Source organism: Pieris napi, chromosome 14 (genome assembly GCF_905475465.1).
Source record: "Pieris napi chromosome 14, ilPieNapi1.2, whole genome shotgun sequence".
Lineage (NCBI taxonomy): Eukaryota > Metazoa > Arthropoda > Insecta > Lepidoptera > Pieridae > Pieris > Pieris napi.
In genome coordinates this window covers 9,852,765-9,875,557 of record NC_062247.1, presented here as the reverse complement: position 1 = coordinate 9,875,557, position 22,793 = coordinate 9,852,765, and the positions used below count along the sequence as shown (strand labels likewise).

The 22,793-nt window shown below is 32.5% G+C and overlaps 3 protein-coding genes across 4 annotated transcripts; 2 read left to right on the top strand and 1 right to left on the bottom strand.

Moving 5' to 3' along the window:
• The first annotated feature begins 535 nt into the window (after positions 1-535).
• LOC125055839 (endocuticle structural glycoprotein ABD-4-like) lies at positions 536-8,799 on the top strand. The gene is made up of 4 exons (XM_047658480.1): positions 536-661; positions 6,153-6,277; positions 6,708-6,882; positions 8,494-8,799. Exons 1-4 carry the CDS (start codon positions 650-652, stop codon positions 8,590-8,592), a joined length of 411 nt encoding a protein of 136 aa, XP_047514436.1. The 5' UTR covers positions 536-649; the 3' UTR covers positions 8,593-8,799.
• Positions 8,800-15,507: 6,708 nt separating this feature from the next.
• On the bottom strand, positions 15,508-19,070 carry LOC125056199 (pupal cuticle protein 27-like). The gene is made up of 3 exons (XM_047659203.1): positions 18,526-19,070; positions 17,788-17,893; positions 15,508-15,700 (listed from the first exon to the last, which is right to left on the bottom strand). The coding sequence occupies exons 1-3, from the start codon at positions 19,002-19,004 to the stop codon at positions 15,536-15,538; spliced, it is 750 nt and encodes a 249-aa protein (XP_047515159.1). The 5' UTR covers positions 19,005-19,070; the 3' UTR covers positions 15,508-15,535.
• A 1,112-nt stretch (positions 19,071-20,182) lies between these two features.
• LOC125055975 (calphotin-like) lies at positions 20,183-22,497 on the top strand. Of its 2 annotated transcripts, XM_047658769.1 has the most exons (4): positions 20,183-20,395; positions 20,714-20,890; positions 21,511-21,976; positions 22,025-22,497. In XM_047658769.1, exons 1-4 carry the CDS (start codon positions 20,244-20,246, stop codon positions 22,325-22,327), a joined length of 1,098 nt encoding a protein of 365 aa, XP_047514725.1. In that variant the 5' UTR covers positions 20,183-20,243; the 3' UTR covers positions 22,328-22,497. The 2 variants fall into 2 exon arrangements, with proteins under 2 accessions (XP_047514725.1, XP_047514724.1); XM_047658768.1 differs by having other exon boundaries at positions 20,185-20,395; positions 21,511-22,496.
• Positions 22,498-22,793: the final 296 nt, after the last annotated feature.

The window sequence follows — 22,793 nt, the reverse complement described above, 5'->3', positions numbered from 1 at the left end:
GAAGAGCGCGGAGTCCGATTGTGCCTCTCTGTCGCTTTGCGCTCTCGCTTGCACTTCAAGCCTTAAATGGAACGCCTCAGAGCGAGGTAACACCGTATGAGTCATGTTTTTTCGTGCGTGCAGCCGGCTCCATCGATTTATAAGACGTCAAAAATTAAAGGTTGTTTATGATTATTTTTTTTCCTTTTGCTATTATCGTCACTGTAGCATGATAACCGCGTATGTTAAAAAAACATTTATTTTTTAATCTGTGACTCTTATGTCATTTAACTGGTATAATCATGAAGTAAGGACTTATTTATGTTATAAATACATCCTTTTACCATCTAAAACTATGGACAAAAACTCATAATAATATTTTAACAAACATTGACGGAATGAAACATTTTTTTCGTTTCCTGTACTTAATGTTTCGTTCTCTGGACATACGAGGTTATCATTCCACAGCGACGTTATTTTTTACCTTCGATGTTTAAGAAATATTTTCCGTTGAATCCGGCCCTGTTTGCAGTCATTGCAGGCTCCCCCTGCTGTTTGCAATAGTTAGACAAACGTCGTATCTATAAAAGGGACAGGCGATTACATGCTAAGTACAATCCGGCGCACGCGTCGCCGTATAGAATAAACCCTACCGGCGTTACCCATCGCGATGTTAAAAATGGTGAGTAGATACAATTTTACCCCTTGCACTAATATATTGCTTTGTTCATTTAGACATCATTTTTTTTATATTAAATTTTTGGCAATAACAAATGGTTAGCATAAGTCATAATATTGATAGTTCTAATATATTTTAATTCAAATTCAATTGTATTTCAAAAACAATTGAAGAATTAAAAACGACGGTTCGTTTTCTAATGAATCATCAAAATATTAGCTTAAAATTAATATATGATGCAAAAATGTTTATGAATTTATTCCTTTTTTATATCTATCTGAGGTCGAAACCTGTAAATAATAAAATTAGGTAACAAATATCTCTTTAAACATATATAAGATGTTTTTAAAATATGTTAGAAACGATAGAATTTTACACTAAAATACTTTAAAATGTTGTTACAAGCTTCTGATATATTATGTATTATTAACAAAACTTAAAGTGTGTCGAATTATAGTGAAGAGTCACACTAAGCGCTAAGTCTCGTTTCTGAGTCTTATATTTGTTTATTAATGCGTCAATAAATTGCAGGGCTACATAGATGTATAAATTATTAAATTAGTACTTTAGGGTTTTATTATGTCTGCAAATTAATAGTAATCCTACTAATATTATAAACGCGAGAGTTTGTTAGTATGGATGTTTGTTATTCTTTCACGTAAAAACTACTGAATGGATTGTAATATAACTTTACAGTAGTATAGCTTATACATTAGACTAACACATAGGCTACAATTTAAAAAGATACTGTGTCAATTGTCCAAAATATCAAGTAAGAATAAATCTACCATCTGCGAGCTATTCTGGCGTGCGCTGCCAAAACCGCTAGAGTTACACATGTATGATGGAAATGTTTTCTTAAACAGTCAATATCCTCAGAAGTTTTTTTCAACGCCACGCTAATATAAGCTACTCGAAATACCACTCCTGCGCAGACGAAATCGTAACGAATAGATAATAAAAATAACCTATTACAGTAGGTACATAGTTCATGGAGCATTTGTCGCGAGTACGCAACACAGGGCATTTATTGCACTTACAATACCTAACCTTTGCAAGCAGTTTACCTTACTGACAGACTCATCCTTATAAATTTATTTACATAAAATGCAATCGTAAAGGGCACAGCAAAATACACGATTTCACTTCGGCTAGTTATCAATCTATACTATCTTAAAAGAAGTATATTGAAGACATAATAGGCCATAAAATTTACAGAATATAATATAACGACGGAAAATATTACTATTAATAATATTTCTGATTGCACTTTTAAATCTTACAATGGGTAAAATATGCAAAAAATGTATGTGATTATTGCTTTGCTTTACTAATCAAAACTCACAAGTTCAGATATTATTTTAGTTTTAACTGCATCAGCTGAAAATGGTTGTTAAAAGGTCGGCAACGCACTTGCGAGCTTTCTGGCAATATTACTGTCCAGCGTCCTGCCCGTTTGCTTCCTATTACATAACAAAAAAAGAAAAAAGTCGGAATTTTCGGAGGGTGATTTTGTGCAAAAAGTTTATTTTCATATTTAATAACTATTTAAAAAACTTCTATGTTAAAAAAAGAACATAATTTATAGTATTTTCTTGTATATTGAAGAAGCCACATTACAATATATTGAATATATGTTATTATATATAAGTGGCTTTTGAGGTTTACCTAGAAGGCCAGTAACTAATTTATATAACAATTTACGAAGAATCTTTGGTTTATTATTAAACGACCATGTTTAATTAATAACAACATATAACTTTAAAATGGGACAGTATTTAATTAATTTTACGAAAATATTTTAAGCGTGATGTATTCCTTATTTTTCATTTGTTTTAACAGATAGACGTCGACAAGTAGAAACGCGATATAATTCTTTATTTATACAAAAGTCAAAAATCATTTAATCATATTATGGGTAACACAATGTACACTTATGAACGTCAAAAAAAAGATACGTGTATGAAATGCCTCTAACTTTACATTTAGTGCCAGTTCTCAAATCAAGGGCGTAGAACGAAAGAGAAGAACTGGCAATAAACTCTCCGCCATTCTTTTAATCGCCATGTTTTTTTTTACACAACGTTTGTAAGGAGCTGCAAACATTACACCATGTTCCACATGATCTGTTCCCTAATAATTGTTATTAGCGTAATTAGTACGGCCGTTTATTTTAATTAACTATGGTACGTTATTAAGAACAATTCAACTTTTAGATTAGACATTACAATCTAGTTGAGGCGTGTGACTGCCTAATTTGACGAAAACCTTTGTCTTTAGAAGGTCTCTAGCGAATTCTATTCCCACAAATTACAAAACAGCTTATTAACCGTCTCTGTCTCATTAACGTTTTTGCACGTTTCCACTCATTTGCAAATGTGAATCTATTAAGTGGCTCTTAGTTGACACTTGAATACCGCACTAGACAAGTGGGCATTGACTTGTAATACAATGGTATTAAATAGTGTCGTTTTATTTAGGTCATATGGCAACACTTTGTCTCAAAGTTTAGCATTCTCGGATTTGGAAAGTTTTTCAATTTGTAATCCTGAATTTTTTTTCCTGAGCAGTGTGGGCCTAGTGGCTTCAGCGTCCGACTCTCATACCTGAGGTCGTAGGTTCGATCCCCGACTGTGCACCAATGGACTTTCTTTCTATGTGCGCATTTAACATTTGCTCGAACGGTGAAGGAAAATATCGTGAGTCAGACATGTCTTAGACCCAAAGACGGCGTGTGTCAGGCACTGGAGGCTGATCACCTACTTGCCTATTAGATTTAAAAATGATCATAAAACAGATTCAGAAATCTGAGGCCAAGACCTAAAGAGGTTGTAGCGCCACTGATTTATTTTTTATTACTAAAACTTTAATAAATATTTTGAAAACACAACGAATTTACGAACGAACGAAAAGGACTAATCGAAATAGCAAGAGGTTATTTGATTTTATAAACTCATGCGCCTGTATTTTTTGTTGATAACAATTTGATTCTAAAAAATGTAGGCGTTCCATTTTTGATTTTGTGATTTTACTCTTCGTCTCTTCATTACATAAAGTCAATATGACTTTTTATGATTTTGGACAAATGTTTCTCTGTTTATTTATCCTAAGCCCTCGTTTTTAAATAATATTTTACATGTATGTAGAGTTGCTACAGCTTTCGGTGCCGATAACAAAATATTATGGAGCCGGAAATCTGAGCCAGAACTAACGTTGTTTAACACTAACCGCTAAATTCTCACAGCGGGTACCGAAATGTATTATTTTTAATTAAAGTATTGTATTTTTTGCTATTTGAAAACTAGTCATAACATTGTAACTCAACACTTTATATAACATGTCATCCGAATTTTGGATCGATTCTTTATTGTTTTTGTAAAAGGTCAACACTTAATATACATAAATTCACGTGAGATCGGCGTGCTTGGAGATTATGACAACATATCTTTAAGTTTCACGCAAATTTAACATATAATCGAAGAATTAAAATTACTCACTTATTTGAAATAATTATGAAATTGAAGATTGAAGTAAGGTGACCGGGAGTGCATTATTATTATGACCTACAAGGACCGTGACATAATATTAATAAGATATCGTTTATTTGCAAAGAAAGTGGTACATTCAGATTGATTAATTATAAAAAAACCAGCACAATAATCTGTATAAATCAGGTGGTATGTGCATCAATTCGGTTTATAGCTTTATAAACAAAACGAAATAGGCATTTATAAATGGCGGCAGTTCTCCAAAACTCAATATCCACTTTTTGCGTGATTTTGAGTTAACTTTGTTCAGTTAAATTCTATTAAGGTTCCTAATGATCCATCTAAATGTCGTGCGCAAGGTCAAAAGTTGTTACAATGTGTGTGAACTTAGTTTAATGTCAGGAGTAATACTGGATCTTCTACTTTGGCTTTAGTTTGTGAATTATCCACATCGCGATGTCCACACTAAAGAAATTAAATATTATATTATTGGGAAAATATATGTTTAAATGAGTAACCTACTTTGATAAAAACGCGTTATATTACAATTCTTTGATTTTTGCTTTCTATAACGTGTTTTCTATAAAAGTATTTTATGAATACGATTCTACCTTTAGAGCTAGTGTAGCGTAACAACTGTTGACCAATGCAGAAATATCAATTGAAAAATTATTCTGAAGAAATTCTAATAATTTAATGCAGTCAAAACCGTTTACGACGACATCTTTTAGAACATACCGGTTATATTGACGAAAATCAAAGGTGCCGGCTGAATTCTATTAGACCGCCTTATAAAAAAATTACAGATTTTGTTTTTGTAGAAAAATGATAATTATATGAACATAATGTCTTTTTATTAAAATTTTCATGTGAAATAAATAAAATATAGTTTTATTTTATACATGAGTATATTAATCACACATTCAATAATAAGTATTAGGTTTTTAATAACAACGTCATCGGCTATTACGACTATCGGTTATTACGACAAAATATAAGTGGTTCCATCGATGTCGTTATAATAGATTTAGAATGTACTTTTAATATTCTAATATTATGATTTAATTGTGCTTACATAGGTCCATATGAACTTAAATGTAAATGTAAACATGACGTTAGTCAACTGTAAAAATAACCGAATTTTCCGACGAAACACGGTTTCAGACACAGAAGGCAAACCATAGCCACATTGAAAGAAAAATAAATTGGTTTGTTAATAGATTACACGAACTGCCATAACTTTCGTATTTAACCACTAATACTGTTTAAGCAAAACACTTAGGTATAATTTTAAATGGTATTTGAAGGATTCTTGCATTTATTACGAGTTATTGTTTAGCTTGGTCCCAATTAGCATGGACTTAGCATGTTTGCGCTACTCATGCGTGACCTAAATGCTGTTTGTGACGCTATTAGCGAAATATTCAAATGTTTTTACTGTTTATTACGATTTACGAATGTATTGTCAATATTTTTTATTTGGTATCTATTCTAATACTATAACTAGAAAAGTGTTTGGCACTATGTTAAGCCCTAGTCATAGGTACTACTGATTTGAATTAATTTTTTTTTGTGTTGGATAGTCTATCGGGGAAGATTTATGAAATACGTCTAGCATCCAGAAATCACGAGTTACAGCTAGGTATATATTATATAGCCAAAATGCTCAGTAAAAAATGCAATAGAGTTTTTCATAGATAATTGTTTTTGCTGGGTTCAATTTTCGTGACTAAATTAAAATAATATTACGTAAATAATGTTGTGGAAGCAGTTTTAGGAGCTTTAGCGTATTTAAAAATTATGAAACATTTTTACTACATTTCCACAGTTTTATTAAAAATAAATACTGTATTTATGTTTATTACTTCTGTCATTTTTGCTCTTAATATTTAGCAGGCGTATCCAATTGATTCTGTTAAGTTTAGTTAGAGAGAGACTTAAGTATTTAAATGTTTACATGTGTTTCTACATTAAAGAATATTATATACAAGTCATATCTCTTTCAGAAACTTATATGTTTACTGTGCGTGGTGGCTGCTTCGCTGGCAGCACCGCAAAAGCCTGCCGACCAAGTCATAGCAATTCTGAAACAAGAATTCGATCAACAAGCAGACGGATCCTATGTTTACAGGTATCCTTTTTTAATTGTATATTCTTTATCATAGAAAAGGGAGTGCGTGTCTTTTTCAATTCTATAGACAATTTCTTTATAAAATACTAATGTATTGTACTTGAACTGAACCAGGATTGTGGATAGATTTCAAATTGACCGAATGCAGTATAGCAGCATGCCTTCAAAGGTAGTCGGTGGTGAGCTATGTTGAAATCCTTAATAATCTAATATATAAGAAGGTAGGCGTTTCATGACCACCTAGTGAATCTTTACACCTAAAAGTTACCATTATGTGGTATAAAGTACTGGAAAGTCGAAAATAATATTAACCATAAGGCGTAATTCAATCCCCTCCCCGCATCGCAACGTTTTACTAAAGGACCCCCCCCCAAAATTCGTTACGTAATACTTGATGAATACAAATAGCGTAAATTATTGTAATTTACAGTTACGAGACTGAAAATGGCATCAAAGCTGATGAGCAGGGGACCTTGAAGAAGGGGAGCGGCCCTGACAGCAACGACGTAATTGTGGCACAGGGAGCGTTCAGCTACACGGCCCCTGATGGGACCGTCATCAATCTCAATTATGTCGCTGACGATGAAAATGGATTTAGACCCGAGGTATGCTCATTCAAAATATATACTTATAAACTTATCATTAAACTATAACAATTCTCAATATCATAACAGCATTGGTTGTAAATTGATAAAAAAGTTGTAAATTGTAAATTGTAAATTAATTAAATGATATTTTAAAAGAGTACCGAGAGTTTTTTACGCCGGCTTTTTCTCTCGGCCTACACCCTCTGTCTTCTTTGCCGATGAGTAGGGATGCCTACAAATTCAAATTTAATGACGTGAAATAAGTGATACAATATGTATCTTATGTTCCATAATAAACATATTTTATTTTTTATTTTATTTTAAAAAAATATGCTTATACAGGTATATTATATATACATATATATATATATATATATATATATATATATATATATATATATTCAGATACAGGTATCACTTATTCCCCGCCATTACATCTGTATCGGTAGACATTCCTACTCATCGGCAAAGAAGAGTAACAATGTTCGACTGTTTTATTGTTGTTTGGAGTCACCCTCCCATGGAGAATAGACGAGAAAAATGATGTTTAGACGAGGGTGAGACCTTAGAATTTCATCCACATCATCTTGATGGCTGAAAGTCTTCCACGGTTAGTTAGCGATCTAGCGAACTGTGACTCCACTCAAGACTCCTCCAATGGTTTAAAGAAAGAGTATACTCCTCCCTCAAAGGCCGGCAACGCACCCACTAAAATGGGTGACTATGGTCTGCGATGATTGCGCTTTTGGGCTTCCCTTAGCCTCGTTTGCGTTAACTTGACCTCTAGCCTATAAAAATACCTAAAACCACCAATACAGTATTGTCAGTCATAATACTTTTCCAATTTTTCTACGTGCCGATCTGGTATTATCAAATGTTTACAAAGAACTTCAACACTTGCCTTTAAAGAAGCGAACAATGCGAATGTTTAAGTACAATGTTAAGTGAACTTCATCGCAATGTCCCGAAAAGACCTTTTCATAACTTTGCCGTGTTAGGTTATAAATTATTGCTACACTATTAAACTATAATCATCGTTTATTTCTCATATAAATGTAATATTGTGTTAAATTAAGGGTCAATTCAGTATTGGTTACTAACAAACAAGTTGATAAATGGAAAATATATTTGTTTTTGTGGGCAGAGTTGGTCTAATGGCTTCAGCGTGCGACTCTAATCCCCGAGGTCGTAGGTTCGAACCCTGGCTGTGCACCAATGGACTTTCTGTCGAAGTGCGCATTTAACATTCGCTCGAACTTTGAAGGAAAACATCGTGAGGAATCCGGCTTGCCTTAGATCCAAAAAGTCGCCAGCGTGTCTCAGGCACAGGAGGCTGATCACCTACTTGCCTTTTGACAAATGATTATGAAACAGATATAGAAATCTGAGGCCCAGACCTAAAGAGGTTTCAGCGCCACTGATTTGCTTATTGTATTTTTATTTGTTTTTGTATGAAATTAACTCAAACTATACCTCAAACATTAGGTTTAGCAGCGCGTAACATATGCTATTTTAGTTTTGGAAATTCAATTATAATAACGATAGTAAAATTTCAAATAAAATTACCCTAAAAAAATTACATTAGTTCTTACATATATTTGATTTGAGAACCTTAATTGCATGTTCCAGGGTGCCCATCTACCAACACCACCACCAATTCCGCCAGCAATACAGAAGGCTTTGGACTATCTCGCAACCTTACCACCTCCACCACCATCAAGAGCTTAACCCACAGACCCACGCTAAAGAACCGATACTCGACAACGGGCATACAAATCTGCACCGTGTACATAATCTAATATAAGTAAGCAAGAAAAAAAAACAAAAATAAATGCTCAAAAATCGATCTGTGATAGACCATATATTGATGTCATGAAATTATGTATTAATTATTTATTAAACGCAAAATCAGTGCCAAAGATGCATTGCAAATAACAGTTTGTTTTATTGATGACATATTTGAGACAATAGATGTCTTTGACAATATTTATCGATGGGGTGTTAATGGTTGTTAAGGCCATTTCCGTTAAATTAAAAAATAACAGACAATAGCCTGATGTAAGAACTATAAATAGCGATTGTATAAATTATTGAGCTTTGAAAATGCATTTTTCTCTTTAATTATCAAATTCGTACTTCGGTTTAAAGCGCTGTATTTCTTTTATTTATTTATTAGTAATCTTACAGCTAACATACATGTTATAAAACGAAACACTTAGACAATATACAAATTCAAAACAGATTACATAGATAAACAATGTTTGAATGTTTAATGTTAAGGTTAAATGTTTTAACTTAAGTAAGTACATTAATAGACAAAAAAGTAAACTGAAATTTAACTTTAAACAAATGACAATTAATATTTAATATTTCGAAGAAGAAACTAAATTGTTACTACTGAACAAAGAAGTCTTCCCGCCCGGTGGTGAGGTGGAAAATATCATCATTCTCATAATTACAGCGTAAACCCATTTTTTATATCTATAAACTTGGGGCTGAGAAAACAAATTAATATATGATACGTTTATTAATAAGTATCACAAATAACACGTTTAGTAATTTCTGTAAAGATATGGATTCAAAAATATTTTCTCCACGTGAAACAGTAAAGATGACAATGAAAGATAGTGAATATTTATAACATACTTGTACAAAGATACTAATGTTATTTTTGTTTATAATTTCAGATTAGATATCATAATTATAAAGTTACCCCTCACTAAACAATTTTTTATACTATCTAAACTCACTAGTACATGTACATATACTATACATACATACATATGACTTAAAAGTAAAATTAATACGATTTGAAAAAGACCCGGTATTGTTCTCTGACCGAGTTCCTCTTCAGAGACCTATCGGTTTTATCCGCGATCATATTATTCAACTGTTGCTTAAATACGAAACGAAATAAAAACTTATTAACTACACTAACTACACGACTGCATTAGGGCCCTCGGGGTCGTTTTCGCATTCAAGCGGGACCTCAGCCAGGGCTCCGTTTGAGACCCTGTAAGAGGGTGTATGTTACCAGTAAACTTACCTAAGAAGATATGTATAGATACTGTCTGATGAAATGACGTATTTGATATTTTTGTAAATGTTCGACTTAATATGTCATTTTATTAGCACGTAGTATTTGACTTATTGATAACCAAACAAGAGGTATCATGGATTTCTGCGAAAAACGTATTGTAAAATTTATCGGTAAATAATACTTTGGGCTGCCGACGTAATCTGTATATCATGCAACATATCATCATTGTATATGTTGTATGATATACAGTGGAAACTATCTATGGATCTGGTTATAGGTCCAAGATATTCCATACAACGCTTTCTTTCACTATTCGAATTATTAATTGCGCATAAACAAAGACAAATTTGCCACATTAAGTTTATCTCTTTAGAAGACCTTACTTTACCAAGCATAATACAGTATTATTTATAAATTAAATTCCGATTTAAAGGTTTACAGACAAAAAATAATATATAGCGAGAATGAGAGTGTGGATGTGTATTTTTGAGTGCGTGTGTTCCACGGATCTTTTAGTTACCAACTCACGTACACATAGCACATGACTGTAATGCCAAAAATTAAACTTATTTACACTGTCAACCCAGATATATCTTACTACGGATCGAGTAAAATAAAAGAATAACGGCTGTTTGTATTAAAGCTAGAAGATTGCTACCTGAGGTCTGAACTAGCGCGCGCAGTGGCTCTACAAGTGTGGGTCTCAGAATTCAGTGCCTGTTTCATGATCATTTGTCAAACTACTGGTTAAGTAGGTGATCAGCTTCTTGTGCCTCACACACGCAGTCGACTTTTTTGGTCTAAGGCAAGCCGGTTTTTTCAAGATGTTTTCCTTCACCGTTCAAGCGAATATTAATTGCGCACATAGAATTAAACTCCATTGGTGCACAGCCGGGGATCGAACCTACGACCTCAAAGAGAGAGAGAAGTAGGGAAGGGGATGACGGGTCTGGGCATTACTGCATACGATTTTTTGCATTTTCTGAGAAGATTTACTATGGTAATATATATATATTTTTTTACCATAGGAAAGTAGAGATTTTAACGAACTAAAAGCACACCAACTTTTTGAAAAAAGCTGAAATTTTGACGTCAGAATTTTCGATTGAAAATTAGGGTGTTTTTTCGATATTAATTCAAAATAAGGTGAAAAAATAAATATTTTTAATCAAATAAATTACAGTATATTTGGAACATAATAAGGTAAGTTTTCACCAAATTTCGTTTAAAAAAATAAATTTTTGTAAAAGATAAAAATAAAAAACCAAAAACTTGGTTTTTTGAATTTTTCCCATAAATTTTGATGTTATGTGAAAAATATGTGAATAAAAAAGTTGTAGATCTTTTTATTGCCTACCACTTTGCCATTTAATTTTCTTCGATAGGACTTTTAGTTTTGCCGGAAATCGAGATAAACCCTTAAAACTCCACAAGTTCCTCCAAAAGTTTCACTTTAAAAAGCTCAGAAAAAAGACTAAAAGAAGAGCTTTTATAAAATCAATTTGATTACGATACGATAACAAGAAACAAAAGAAATCATTATAGAAGTAACTGTCGTATCAATGTAAAATATATATAATATATATATATAAATATGTTGACCTTTGTGATTTAAGCGATCTGAGCTTACCACATGATTACCAAATGTAACTCGAGACCAGTCATTCATCGAGCAGTTTGACCAGCAGCCACCAAACGGACATGCCAACTGCAACCTGTTTTGCAAGGTCACTTTGGTCCATCCATAAACTTTATATTTAAATTATGCATTTTTTTAATAATGGCATTCAAAAGCTACGTGCGTACGTATACATCACGAAGCACTTACTGTATTTTATATATAATAAACTAGCGTTCAGTCCAGGATTTTGTCAAATATGTAATAGTTAAACTCAAACTCAAACTCAAAATATATTTATTCAAGTACACTTTTGAATCGTCAAGTTAAATTAATCGTAAATTTACATTTACTACCAGTTCGCAAGTCAAGGGCGTAGAGCGGGTAAGAAGAACTGGCAAGAAACTTTCCGCCACTCTTTTTAATCGCCAAGTATTGTCATACAAATTGTTTGAACTGGAGCAATTCAATCCCAAGGATTAGGATCATTTAAGTAGTCCTAAAATTTATAAAAAGCTTTGTTGATTAATTTTCGTTTAACGAGGGCTTTGAATTTATTTAGTGATAATACTCTAATTTCGCTTGGGAGTTTGTTGTAAAAACGAATACAATTTCCATATAAGGAGTGGTTTATCTTTTGGAACCTGGTTGGTCGTACACTCAAATTAGTTCTATTTCGCGTATTATACTGGTAAAAGTCACCATTTGTTTTAAAATCGTTTATATTTTTTTGGACATACAACAAGGCTTCAAGAATATATTGACCAGATAGTGTCATAATATTTAATTCCTTAAACTTATTCCGTACCGACTCCCTCGGAGAAACACAACAAATACCCCGAACAGCCCGCTTCTGCAGCACAAATATGGATTGAACCTCTGCAGCAGCAACAACATAAAACAGCTTAAACATATGGTATCCTGCTTTTTATAGAGATGTCTTCAATAAATCTGTAGAACCATTTTGCTGTATTATGTATAGTGTCCGCAACGTACGCGATATAAGGATGTATTTATTTCACACATCAAAGTATTTACCCAGTTTCCTAACGTTTTTGAAAATATTGTAGTCATAACGGATAATGTTGGATTGTAATGGTGCAAGAATTGTTTAAATCAGTTCAATAATTTGAAGCATTTAATTATTAAAATCTTTCCTCGTTAGTCAATGTCAAGCAAAAAAATTTGTTTCAAAGCAGTAACAGAATAGTAAGTAGTTTTTAGTCGTGTTGTGTCGATATGTATACGCTTATCCAAAACTATTCCACGAAATTTTGTTGGTGAAATCTGATATGAGGAAATTTTTTAACGGTATTTATAATTGGAATTGAACCCGGATAAGTTGTGCGTAATATTATTTTTTTCACGCATTACTAATAAGTCTATCCTCTACTTGTCTATGAAGAAGAAAAGAGTTAAAGACAGAGATAGAATCATAAGCCAAGATCTAGAGTCGTTATGTGTATGAGTAATTGAGTATATGATTATTCCTTACCAACCAAACCGTAACAATGATCGCTTTAGCGAGAATCAAACGCAGGATATCTGTAACCACGGAGGTGTATTGAAGATATATATTGACAAATCTATTCATAGTTAACACAATTCGCAGTCAAATAACATTTATAGTATTCCATTACGACAATATAAAACAAAATCAACGGCGGGCCGATTCGTTAATTACCCTTTATGATTCATGAAACAATATTTGTTAAGATTAGTTAAGGAAATACAAATATCGTAAATTTACATAGTCACACGTACGACTACTAAATATTGTACAAAAGCGCGTAATGATTGTACATACATACAAATATACACAGATGTATTATACGGCCCAATTACTCAAGGAACTTTTATATTAAATGTGTCAAATGAAGTTTCGTTTGACACATTTATAATTGTTTTAATATAAAGTATTTAAAAATCAAAATATGATTTATTCATGATCATAATGCACAGATTTGAATGGAAAGATGAATATGAAAAGTGAAGTTTTCTATATTTACATTTATTGGCAATTTAAAGTCGAGCAAAAGAGAACTGGCAAGAATCACTTCGGCACTCTTTTTAAAAGCCATTTTAAATATTTGTTGTGTTTACACAGAGTTCCACAGTACATATCAAAGTAATAATTCATAATAATACATAAAATTAGATGTAGGGTCCATCAGCATAAATCGGGTATAAATCCAAATTTATTTCATTATTTCAGCAACCGTTTGAGAGAAAGGAATAAAACATAAGTATTAATTCTCTCGAATTTATTAAAATAAAACAGACTCATTTCACTGTTTTAAAGTACTCTATCTCTTTTCATAATAGCGTAAAAATAACCCTACTGAAAGAGACGTAGGTGTTCTAGTACTTTAGTAGTAAAGTAGTGCAATCAAACTTAACAAAAAGGTCTTTTGGACGTGAAAACTGAGTAATTTAAAGAGAAAAAAGCTTTGACATGTTTAGGTATGAGTTGAGGTGAAAGTATGTCTTCAACTTCCCAGCCTCTGTAACACATTAACACGTGTTTCTGTGGTACACCGTCAACTGAAGACATCTAATTATCTATTATAATACCAGACTGAGTTATAATAATAATAATAATTTATTTGCAATAATATATATTTTAGTTATAGAAATACTAATTGCGTGATGGCAAGTTTCGATTAGTCAAATTTAAAATACTGCGGTCGTAGGTTCAAACCCTGGCTGTGCACCAATGGACTTTTATTTAATCAAAACGCTTATACGCTGAAGGAAAACATCGTGAGGAAACCGGCATGCCCTATAACAAAAAAGTAAGAGAGTGTCAGGCACCTACCTGCCTACTAGAAAAAACAAATGATCACGAAGCATATATATAAATTTGAGACTAAGTCCACGGATTGTAGAGCTATAATATGTATATACAGACTATTTTTGGCGTTGACATTTAATCGCAGCGTAATTGTTTTAAAATACAAACAAAACAACGATATCCGTATTTTTAATTATCATATATACGTTTATTAACATTATATTGTATTGTGTATCAAAGTATATTTATTACGTTATTTATGAACGTTAATCGTAAAATCATTACGGTTCATGTATTTTAAGTTCTGACAAAAAGAATGATGTTATGTTTTTATTTGTATTTACTTCAATTTTTTCATTTATATTTTTACGTGTTTTCTAGCATCTAAGACCAAGCATATCCGCGCGAAGATATCACTGTTAATTAAAGAATTAACAACTTTGCATATGTTGTTAATTCTACTCCATACTTCTATAAATTCGATTTCAATCATCACATTTTTAAAATACATGATTAACTATAAAAGTATTGGATATATAAGGTTAACTTAAACGAAATGAAACCAGTTATCACTGGCTGTTTACTACTATAATGGTCCATACTTTTTTATTTAGGTTAGTTCTTCGAAAGTATACAAAACTTCGCTGAGCCTGTACGGGTTTCGACCTCTTTCACAATCGTCCACTTCTGGATCATTTGATAAAAAACGGCCTTTTTAAGGCCTAAGATATAAATACAGTATCAGAAATCGTGCTCTCATTGGCTTCTTATATATATAATTAGAGGAGTTGGAAGGTGTTCAAACACATACTCAAAAAAACTTTATTCATATAGATAAACAAGTACTTATGAACGTCAGAAAAGAAGTTAAATTAATTCTAAATTTACATTACTACCAGTTCACAAGTCAAGGGCGTAGAGGGGGTAAGAAGAACTGGCAAGAAACTCTCCCCCATTCATTTTATTGGTAAGTTTTGTGTCATACAAATTGTTTGAACTGGAGCAAATCAATCCCAATTCCTAAGGATTTGGATCATTTAAATATTCGTCAAATTTATAAAAAGCTTTATTGATTAATTTACGTTAAACGAGAGCTTTGAATTTATTTAGTGATAATTCTCTTTTTTTGCTCAAGGCTCTCTTTCTGTTTTATTCGTAACGAGATTTACCCATAAAGAATAAAACACCAAATATTACCTATAACTTTAATATTAACATTTTAATAATAATCCGTTCCAATGTCAGGTTTCTTAGTAGCGAGGATTTCTAAGGCGCGAGCAATTTCCGGTGGAATGGGTGGTGGGGTAGGTAGATGAGCTCCTACAGGGCGATAACCGTTTTCATCAGCGGTGTATGAAAGACTAAAGTCTTTCCCTTCATCATCCTATAATATAAAAATCTGTTAATAGCTTACACGAGAAAAGGCATAGAATATGTTTCAGTTTATATCGGTCCTTGACCTTACACAAGCACTATATGAAATGGAAAGTGTTTTGTTTACTGTTCTATGACTCAACTAATACCAAACTTTCTGAGCTTATAAATAATTTCACCAGATGTCGCGGCTGTAGGTACGTATATACAAATTCGGGGAAAAAGTCACATTCCTTAATTAAAGAAGCCAATTGGCAAAATTAACTTTTACTCGTAATCATACTATTTTCGCATCCAACAAATACTCTGCTCTTCTATTTTAAATTTTTAAAGAGATTTATACGCAAATAAGATCGAATATGTTTCAATCTTGCAACTGTCTCTGAACTTATGCACTTTAGCATTAGAAGTGTTTTCTACATATGCATATCTGTTTTAAACAAATTTCATTAAAACATAATTGGATGAAACTCTATCGACCATTCTAGGCCTAATCTAGAGATAATGTTCTAAAAGAATAAACTGTAAAATTGAAAGTAACTCCATTTCAGACCTATCTAACGCAACTAAAACTGTATCAATCCACCTTTTTTTTATATTTTTTATTGTTGGGATAAATTTCCCTTAATCCTGTATCAATCGACCTAGGTTTATTACAGGGTGTATTAAATTAAATATGACCTCGTATTTTCTAAAAAATGTACACGCGTTTGCGTCATCTTCGAATCAAGCACTTTGATCTCGTCATCTTTAGAAGAGTATAACAACAATCAATCTCCTTACTAAACCTTAGTATTTTGTGAGAAAAATTATATATCCCATAAATAAACAAAACCCTGTTTTTGGTTGAAAATTTTTGTTTTTGTTTTATACTACTTTTGGATTCGTACTAAACACACAGACACACAGGTTTTGTCCACACGGACTAACTTAATAATTATAAAAGTACGTGACATAAAATTATTTTATTAATTTGGGGCACGTATTTTCCCTATCGTCCGATTTATGGGACAACTTTATGTGTCCTGATTAAACGCTCTTACGATTTATGAGCTCTGAAAATATAGTTGTATTATTCTTAAGATGAATAATCATACATTGTTCAGTAGATTGTCTTAATATTTTTCGAAAATAGTAATTAAATAAACCAAAAACAATTAGCCCAAGCAATCTGTTCGTGGAATTATGACCACACATTTTAGCTTACGCAAACGAATTATTGATTCGTTGATATATCAACGGTGCGCTAATTGCTAATTTAGGCTGTAGAATATATTAAAAAATGCACTTCGTTAAGATAAAGGTTTGTTTATCAATCAGAAATTCGTGTGTGGTTGTAAACATAGCGGTATTTACACACGATTTCAAAGTTTGCATAAGTATAATATTTATATTTTTCGAGTACATCGTTTCCTTTACGAATTCGTATGTGCAATGATTAATATCGTATATGAAAACCGATATTTGTTTAAGTAACAAAATACTGGCAAAATATATGAATAATTATATACATATAGAAGTATTTTTAATGACACGTCAATACTAATATAATCTATCTAAAATATTTTGACGTTATAAAGGAACAATTATATCAAAATTTCCCTCTAAGGCAAAATATTAATTTTGACATCTAACATATAAAATTCTCGTGTCACAATGTTCGTTCCCATACTCCTCCTAAACGGCTCGACGGATTCTTATGAAATGAGAGGAAAAAAAGGAGTGTCCACCCCAAAAAAAAATAATGTTTTTATTTTTTTAAGATATACAGATACAGATACAAAAATACATACAACCCTTAATTTTTATCTACCCTCTACGATCAACCTCTATTTTTTATTTGTTAGTTAAAAACTCATATCTTAGACTCTGAGGTTTATAGAGAAAAAGAGAAAAATTATAGAGAAAAATCACAGAAAAACCTTAAAAGTTTTCATTCCGGAAAACCGAAAAGTATCTGGAGTAGCATAGCAAATGTTCCATGTTGGTATGTACTAAAAAGGTAGGCTAAGTAAAATCACATAAAGGGGAAACGAAGTTCGCGGGGGCACCTAGTAATATCTAAAAACTTTAAAAAAGTATTAAAATTTATCTCACTGTGTATGAAACGCTTCCTATGACAGCTTCTCCCATTCCCTCATTCTTATCATTCTTTAAAAGTTTTCCCTCGCTGGAAATCTTTGTTCCATCCGCTGTATCGTAGCTGTAAATAATTAATACAGAAAAATATAAATCCGAATGACCTTTGTTCTAATAAATGTTTGTTTGGTGGCTAAAGATATGAACACATGCAGGTCCCGGGTTCTATTTGCAGCAGGACACAAACAGATATTCCTTGCGTTTATTGTACATACTATATGGTATGGTACTACTATGTACTATATACTACTAAAATGGTAAAATATTGTATTAAATGTATAAAAAAGTAATGCATACGATCCTATAGCAACAATACTAAAAACATCAGTGCCTTACAATAATTTTAGGTCTGGGCCTCAGATATTTGTATCTGTGTTATGATCATTTGGCAATCTAATCAGCCTTCTGTACCTGACACACGCCATCGACTTTTTGGGTCTAAAGCCGGTTTCCTCGCGATGTTTACCTTCACCGTTCGAGCAAATGTTAAATGCGCAAATAGAAAAAAAGTCTATTGGTGTACAGCCGGGGATCGAAGCGAAGACCTCAGGAATGAGGGTCGCACGCTAAAGCCACAAGGCGAACACTACTTGAAACAATACTATGTTTAAAAAAAATCAATTATCATTTGTTAAACGAAAATTTGTCCCATTTAAGCAACTTTTAAATTTTATTCTATACGTTGAAAATGTGTACCTGTAATGAAAGTTGCCACTGTGTGCGTAAACAAAGTTAGTCTCGTCTAAAATTTTCACAACTGGAGGGCGCATGCGCGACCGTCTTTGGAATTCTATTCTTTTGCTATCTTCTTCGGGACGTTTAGGAAACAATGTTACGCCTTTATCAGTACTCACAGTTGTTATTTTCGGTAATGGAGTCGTGGATTTGATAGTACTTTGTGTTGTTTGCGTTACATTATTTCTGCCTTGCCTTATTAGCTTTCGCCTTTTGGGTTTTTCAGGTTTTGCTGTTACTTCATAAACTACAGTCACGGGAATTTCGTTTTTGTTTTCTTTTAGACGTGTTTCGACTGGACTATCTCGCTTTTGCACATGTGTTTCGGGCAATTCGAAGAAAGCTGGATGTACTATCTCATCCACTGGTACTTTATTTTCAACACTTCCATCACATAGACAAACAAACGACACAAGCAATGCAATTAATCGAAAATACATATTTTATTAAATTCAAATGCGTCATAACACATCAAATACTCGAGGATGAATCGCCGCTATTATAACAACACACTTGTCAAACAAGATTAAAAAACATATTATCAATAAAAAAACAATTCTTACGAAAAGTTAATGTTGGAGCATAGGTTAATGCGGAAGCGTGGCAAAATTAATGGCTACTAAACATTTATGTTAGAAAAGTATTTTCGATATTTGATTACGCATTGATAAAGAAATGTTTCAAAATTTGCGATGAGAATTATACACAGTTCTAGTTTGACCTCCCCGGTATTTTAGTAAATAGTATGTAATAATATAACAAAAGTCGACGCCATTTATATTCATCTCCTACTTTAGAAAAGGCTCAGAATTGAGGTAAAATAAAAAAGGTGGTGGTGGTGTTTATATGGACTGTAACATAGAAGATTAAATAAAAATAAATGATATATAAATGTGGTCTTCACATGTTAACTAAATAATTATGTTTTTGATTTCTTTTTAAATTTACATGCAATATAATTATAATAAAGCCTATATATACAAATCCATAAATTTTAGAAACCCATTTATTTATTCATGCAATATTAAGTTTTTATAAAACGAGCGATATTGGTTGCTTAAACATTAAAAACTAGATATTATATCTCTTTAATTTAGTTTCGCACTTCATTTGTATAAAATGTTGGATAAGTATTTTTCTTATTGGGTTGGCTGGAAGCTGTTGATATTACAATGCGTTACAATTGTATTAAAGACTTTTGTTTTATCGTTATTATGTAAAGGTGATAATTTTAAATTCACGTTCTACAGTACTCAAAATGTTAAATTAGCAATAGAATTTTTTCAAATTTAAAATTATGTAAAATAATTGTAAATTTATAATAATAAACAACTTCAATCCAATCCATAATTCGTAATTTCTCCCAAACAAACATAAAATATCAACAATCTCCAAAGCTTACTATTTCTAAAAGATAAACAAAAGCTTAAGTGCAAAATTACCTAAACTAAATACACGTCAATGGCTAGCGGTTAAATCACAGGCTCACCCTTCATGTCACATATTGACACCTCGATTGTGCAATTTTCCGATGAACATCAGCCGACCGTTAAGGCTGAAGTATTTAGCGTACGCTAAGGCTTCCCCGGCGGGGGGGGAGGGTAGTGTAAATAGACGAATATACATATAAGTCGTCATAGACTCTGGAGCATCATTAGCTTTTTGGGAAGTTACACAAGATGTTTTGTCAAGTTGTCCTATTTACTTTGATTGCTGGTGTCTTCGCAGCACCTCCGGTGGATGTAGTGCCGCTGGAGGGTCAGCAGCCAACGGTCATTCCAATCGTGTCGCAGTCAGACGAATTAGAATCCAATGGGACATATCACTTCAGGTACTGAATTAAGATATCAACATTAGAGTCAAATTTTCAATTTAAAAAAAATTGGAACAATACATAAATGTTTTAACATCGTCCCTCTTAAATTTAATAGTATTTTATTATTCATAAATAATGTTATAAAAAAAAACGCTTTTTTCTAGCATCGAGCTTTTTATATTATAACGTAAAGGTTTTCTAACCTTATTCTCAATCATGTTTCAGTAACGCATTTATATTATTACCAAAAGCAAATAGTAAACATTTCATATATACCCATGTACCGTTTAATCCTGAAGTAAAAAGCATTCTTTAAAATTTCTATAATTACAGCTACGAAACTGGAAATGGAATCAAACGCGATGAAATAGCCTATGAAAAAGTCATACCAAAAGCTCGATCCGCGAATAGCAATGAAGGCGGAGAGGATGACAGTGAAAGTGATGAAATTCACGTTCAACAGGGCTCTTACTCCTATACAGGTCCCGATGGAATCTTGTATACTGTAAGGTAAGTAATATACGAAAAATATAGTTGCTAAAATCATACACCAATATACAGTATATACTGTATTATTAACCTTTAAAAATTGATAAATGGAAAAACGAATTTAAAAAGTTTGGTCCCTGTTTGGAAAAGTCCCTTTAATGGTACGCCTTATGTTGTACAAATTAACTACATTTATAAAACAATTTAATTGATTTTCTTTTTATTTTGCGCTATTATACATAAAAATAACATATTTTTGCCCCGTGATTGTGTGAAAGTTGCGAGTCAAAATATAAATGCCTGTACTAAGCAAATAATAAAGTAATAGATACGGCTAGGGCTATTTAGTGTCAGAACTTTATAACATCTCTAAGAAAATCTTTCCTAGATATTTGATCTGTTTTTACTTAAGACGATTTTTTTATAAACATATATAATAACATTTAATTATTTTAATAATTAATTTACTTTATATATCTATATTTTTGATATTAACACTTGTTTTCCAAAGGGATAGTCAAAGACTACTGACCTTCAGTACCTGCGATCTAAACATACCTCCGTTTATAATTTAATTCATTTCTCATAACACATTATATTATAATTTTCATATGTTTCAACAATCCATTATATCTTTAAAGGTACATAGCAGATGAAAATGGTTTCCAACCAATAGGCGACCACTTACCACGAGTCCCAGGGAACACTCAGAGCAGTTCTGCTGAAAAATCTGGAAGGGCTCTTAAGATTGATAGTACCGTTTCTGCCTCTTCACCAAATCAAGTTCAAGCGGTAGTACCTCCACCTGCAAGCCCAGTTAAATCAAAACCAGCTGAAAGTATACAAACTGCTGAACCTTCTGTCACAGCTGATAGTAACGCCAAGTCATCAGACACTGTAGAATCACGAGTAGAAGAGGCACCAGTTGCTGCCACAGTAGCTGCTTCTGTGGCATCAGAAAGTGTAACAGCTAATGCTGAACCAACGTCTACTGAATCAGTTTCAAACAGTGAAAGTGTTAGTGACTCCAGCACAACAGTAAAGGTAGAATCACCTGTATCCACTGAGGCTGTCGCAGCCGCTGAGATCTCCACTGCCGTACCTGAAGTAGTATCCACCGCAGTACCTGAAGTAGTATCCACCGCAGTACCTGAAGTAGTATCTACCGCAGTACCTGAAGTAGTATCCACCTCAGTACCTGCAGAAGTATCTACCGCAGTACCTGAAGTAGTATCCACCGCAGTACCTGAAAAAGTCCCCGCTGAAGGAAGTGGTGACGTTTCAAGCACCACTACTGCTACGGAACAAGTCTTAACCCTTGCAGCAGAACCAGCAGCTGATGAAGTAAGTCAAGATGTTTCATCTGAAGCACAGCCTTCAACAACTGTCTCAGACCAAGCTGCAAGTAATGCTGACCCAGCGACAGTAGAGGCAAGTTCTACAACCGTATCTGCGTAGTCTACTCTAATCTTCACTATCACTATTACATATAATTATTTGTATGATATTGGACAAGAATTCAATTCCTGGGTCTTTTGAATAAAGGAATTATGGTACGGGTAAATTGTAACTGAGCAACCAATAAACAATTTATAAAAAAAGTGATACGATCTCAATTTTGAGATTGACTAGATATTTAGTTTATTTATATTAAATCTCTATTTTAATTACAACTTTGTATTGTTTATCGTTTTTTTATTTTATAATCCACAAAGTGGAAAGTGGTAACTTGAAAAAAATACACGATCATTAATAATTCTTTGGAATTTGTGATGGGTAGTATGACAGGTATAACATAAATATTAACCATGTTATGAACTGTGTACCACTATTTTATTACTAACTTAAACTATTATCAAATTATTAAGTGGCTTTGCGGGGCTTATTAAAATATCTTCGAAATAATGCCAATGTTATGAAGGGA

Bases quoted from the DNA above. Each gene is read 5' to 3' on its own strand.
- LOC125055975 (XM_047658768.1), top strand. From the start codon at position 20,244: ATGTTTTGTCAAGTTGTCCTATTTACTTTGATTGCTGGTGTCTTCGCA. The intron at 20,396-20,713 runs GTACTGAATTAA...CTATAATTACAG, and splicing joins AATGGGACATATCACTTCAG to CTACGAAACTGGAAATGGAA. The intron at 20,891-21,510 runs GTAAGTAATATA...ATATCTTTAAAG, and splicing joins GGAATCTTGTATACTGTAAG to GTACATAGCAGATGAAAATG.
- LOC125055839 (XM_047658480.1), top strand. The intron at 6,278-6,707 runs GTATCCTTTTTT...TGTAATTTACAG, and splicing joins GACGGATCCTATGTTTACAG to TTACGAGACTGAAAATGGCA. The intron at 6,883-8,493 runs GTATGCTCATTC...TGCATGTTCCAG, and splicing joins AAAATGGATTTAGACCCGAG to GGTGCCCATCTACCAACACC.
- LOC125056199 (XM_047659203.1), bottom strand. From the start codon at position 19,004: ATGTATTTTCGATTAATTGCATTGCTTGTGTCGTTTGTTTGTCTATGT. The intron at 17,894-18,525 runs GTACACATTTTC...AATTATTTACAG, and splicing joins AGTGGCAACTTTCATTACAG to CTACGATACAGCGGATGGAA. The intron at 15,701-17,787 runs GTGAGATAAATT...TTTATATTATAG, and splicing joins TAGGAAGCGTTTCATACACA to GATGATGAAGGGAAAGACTT.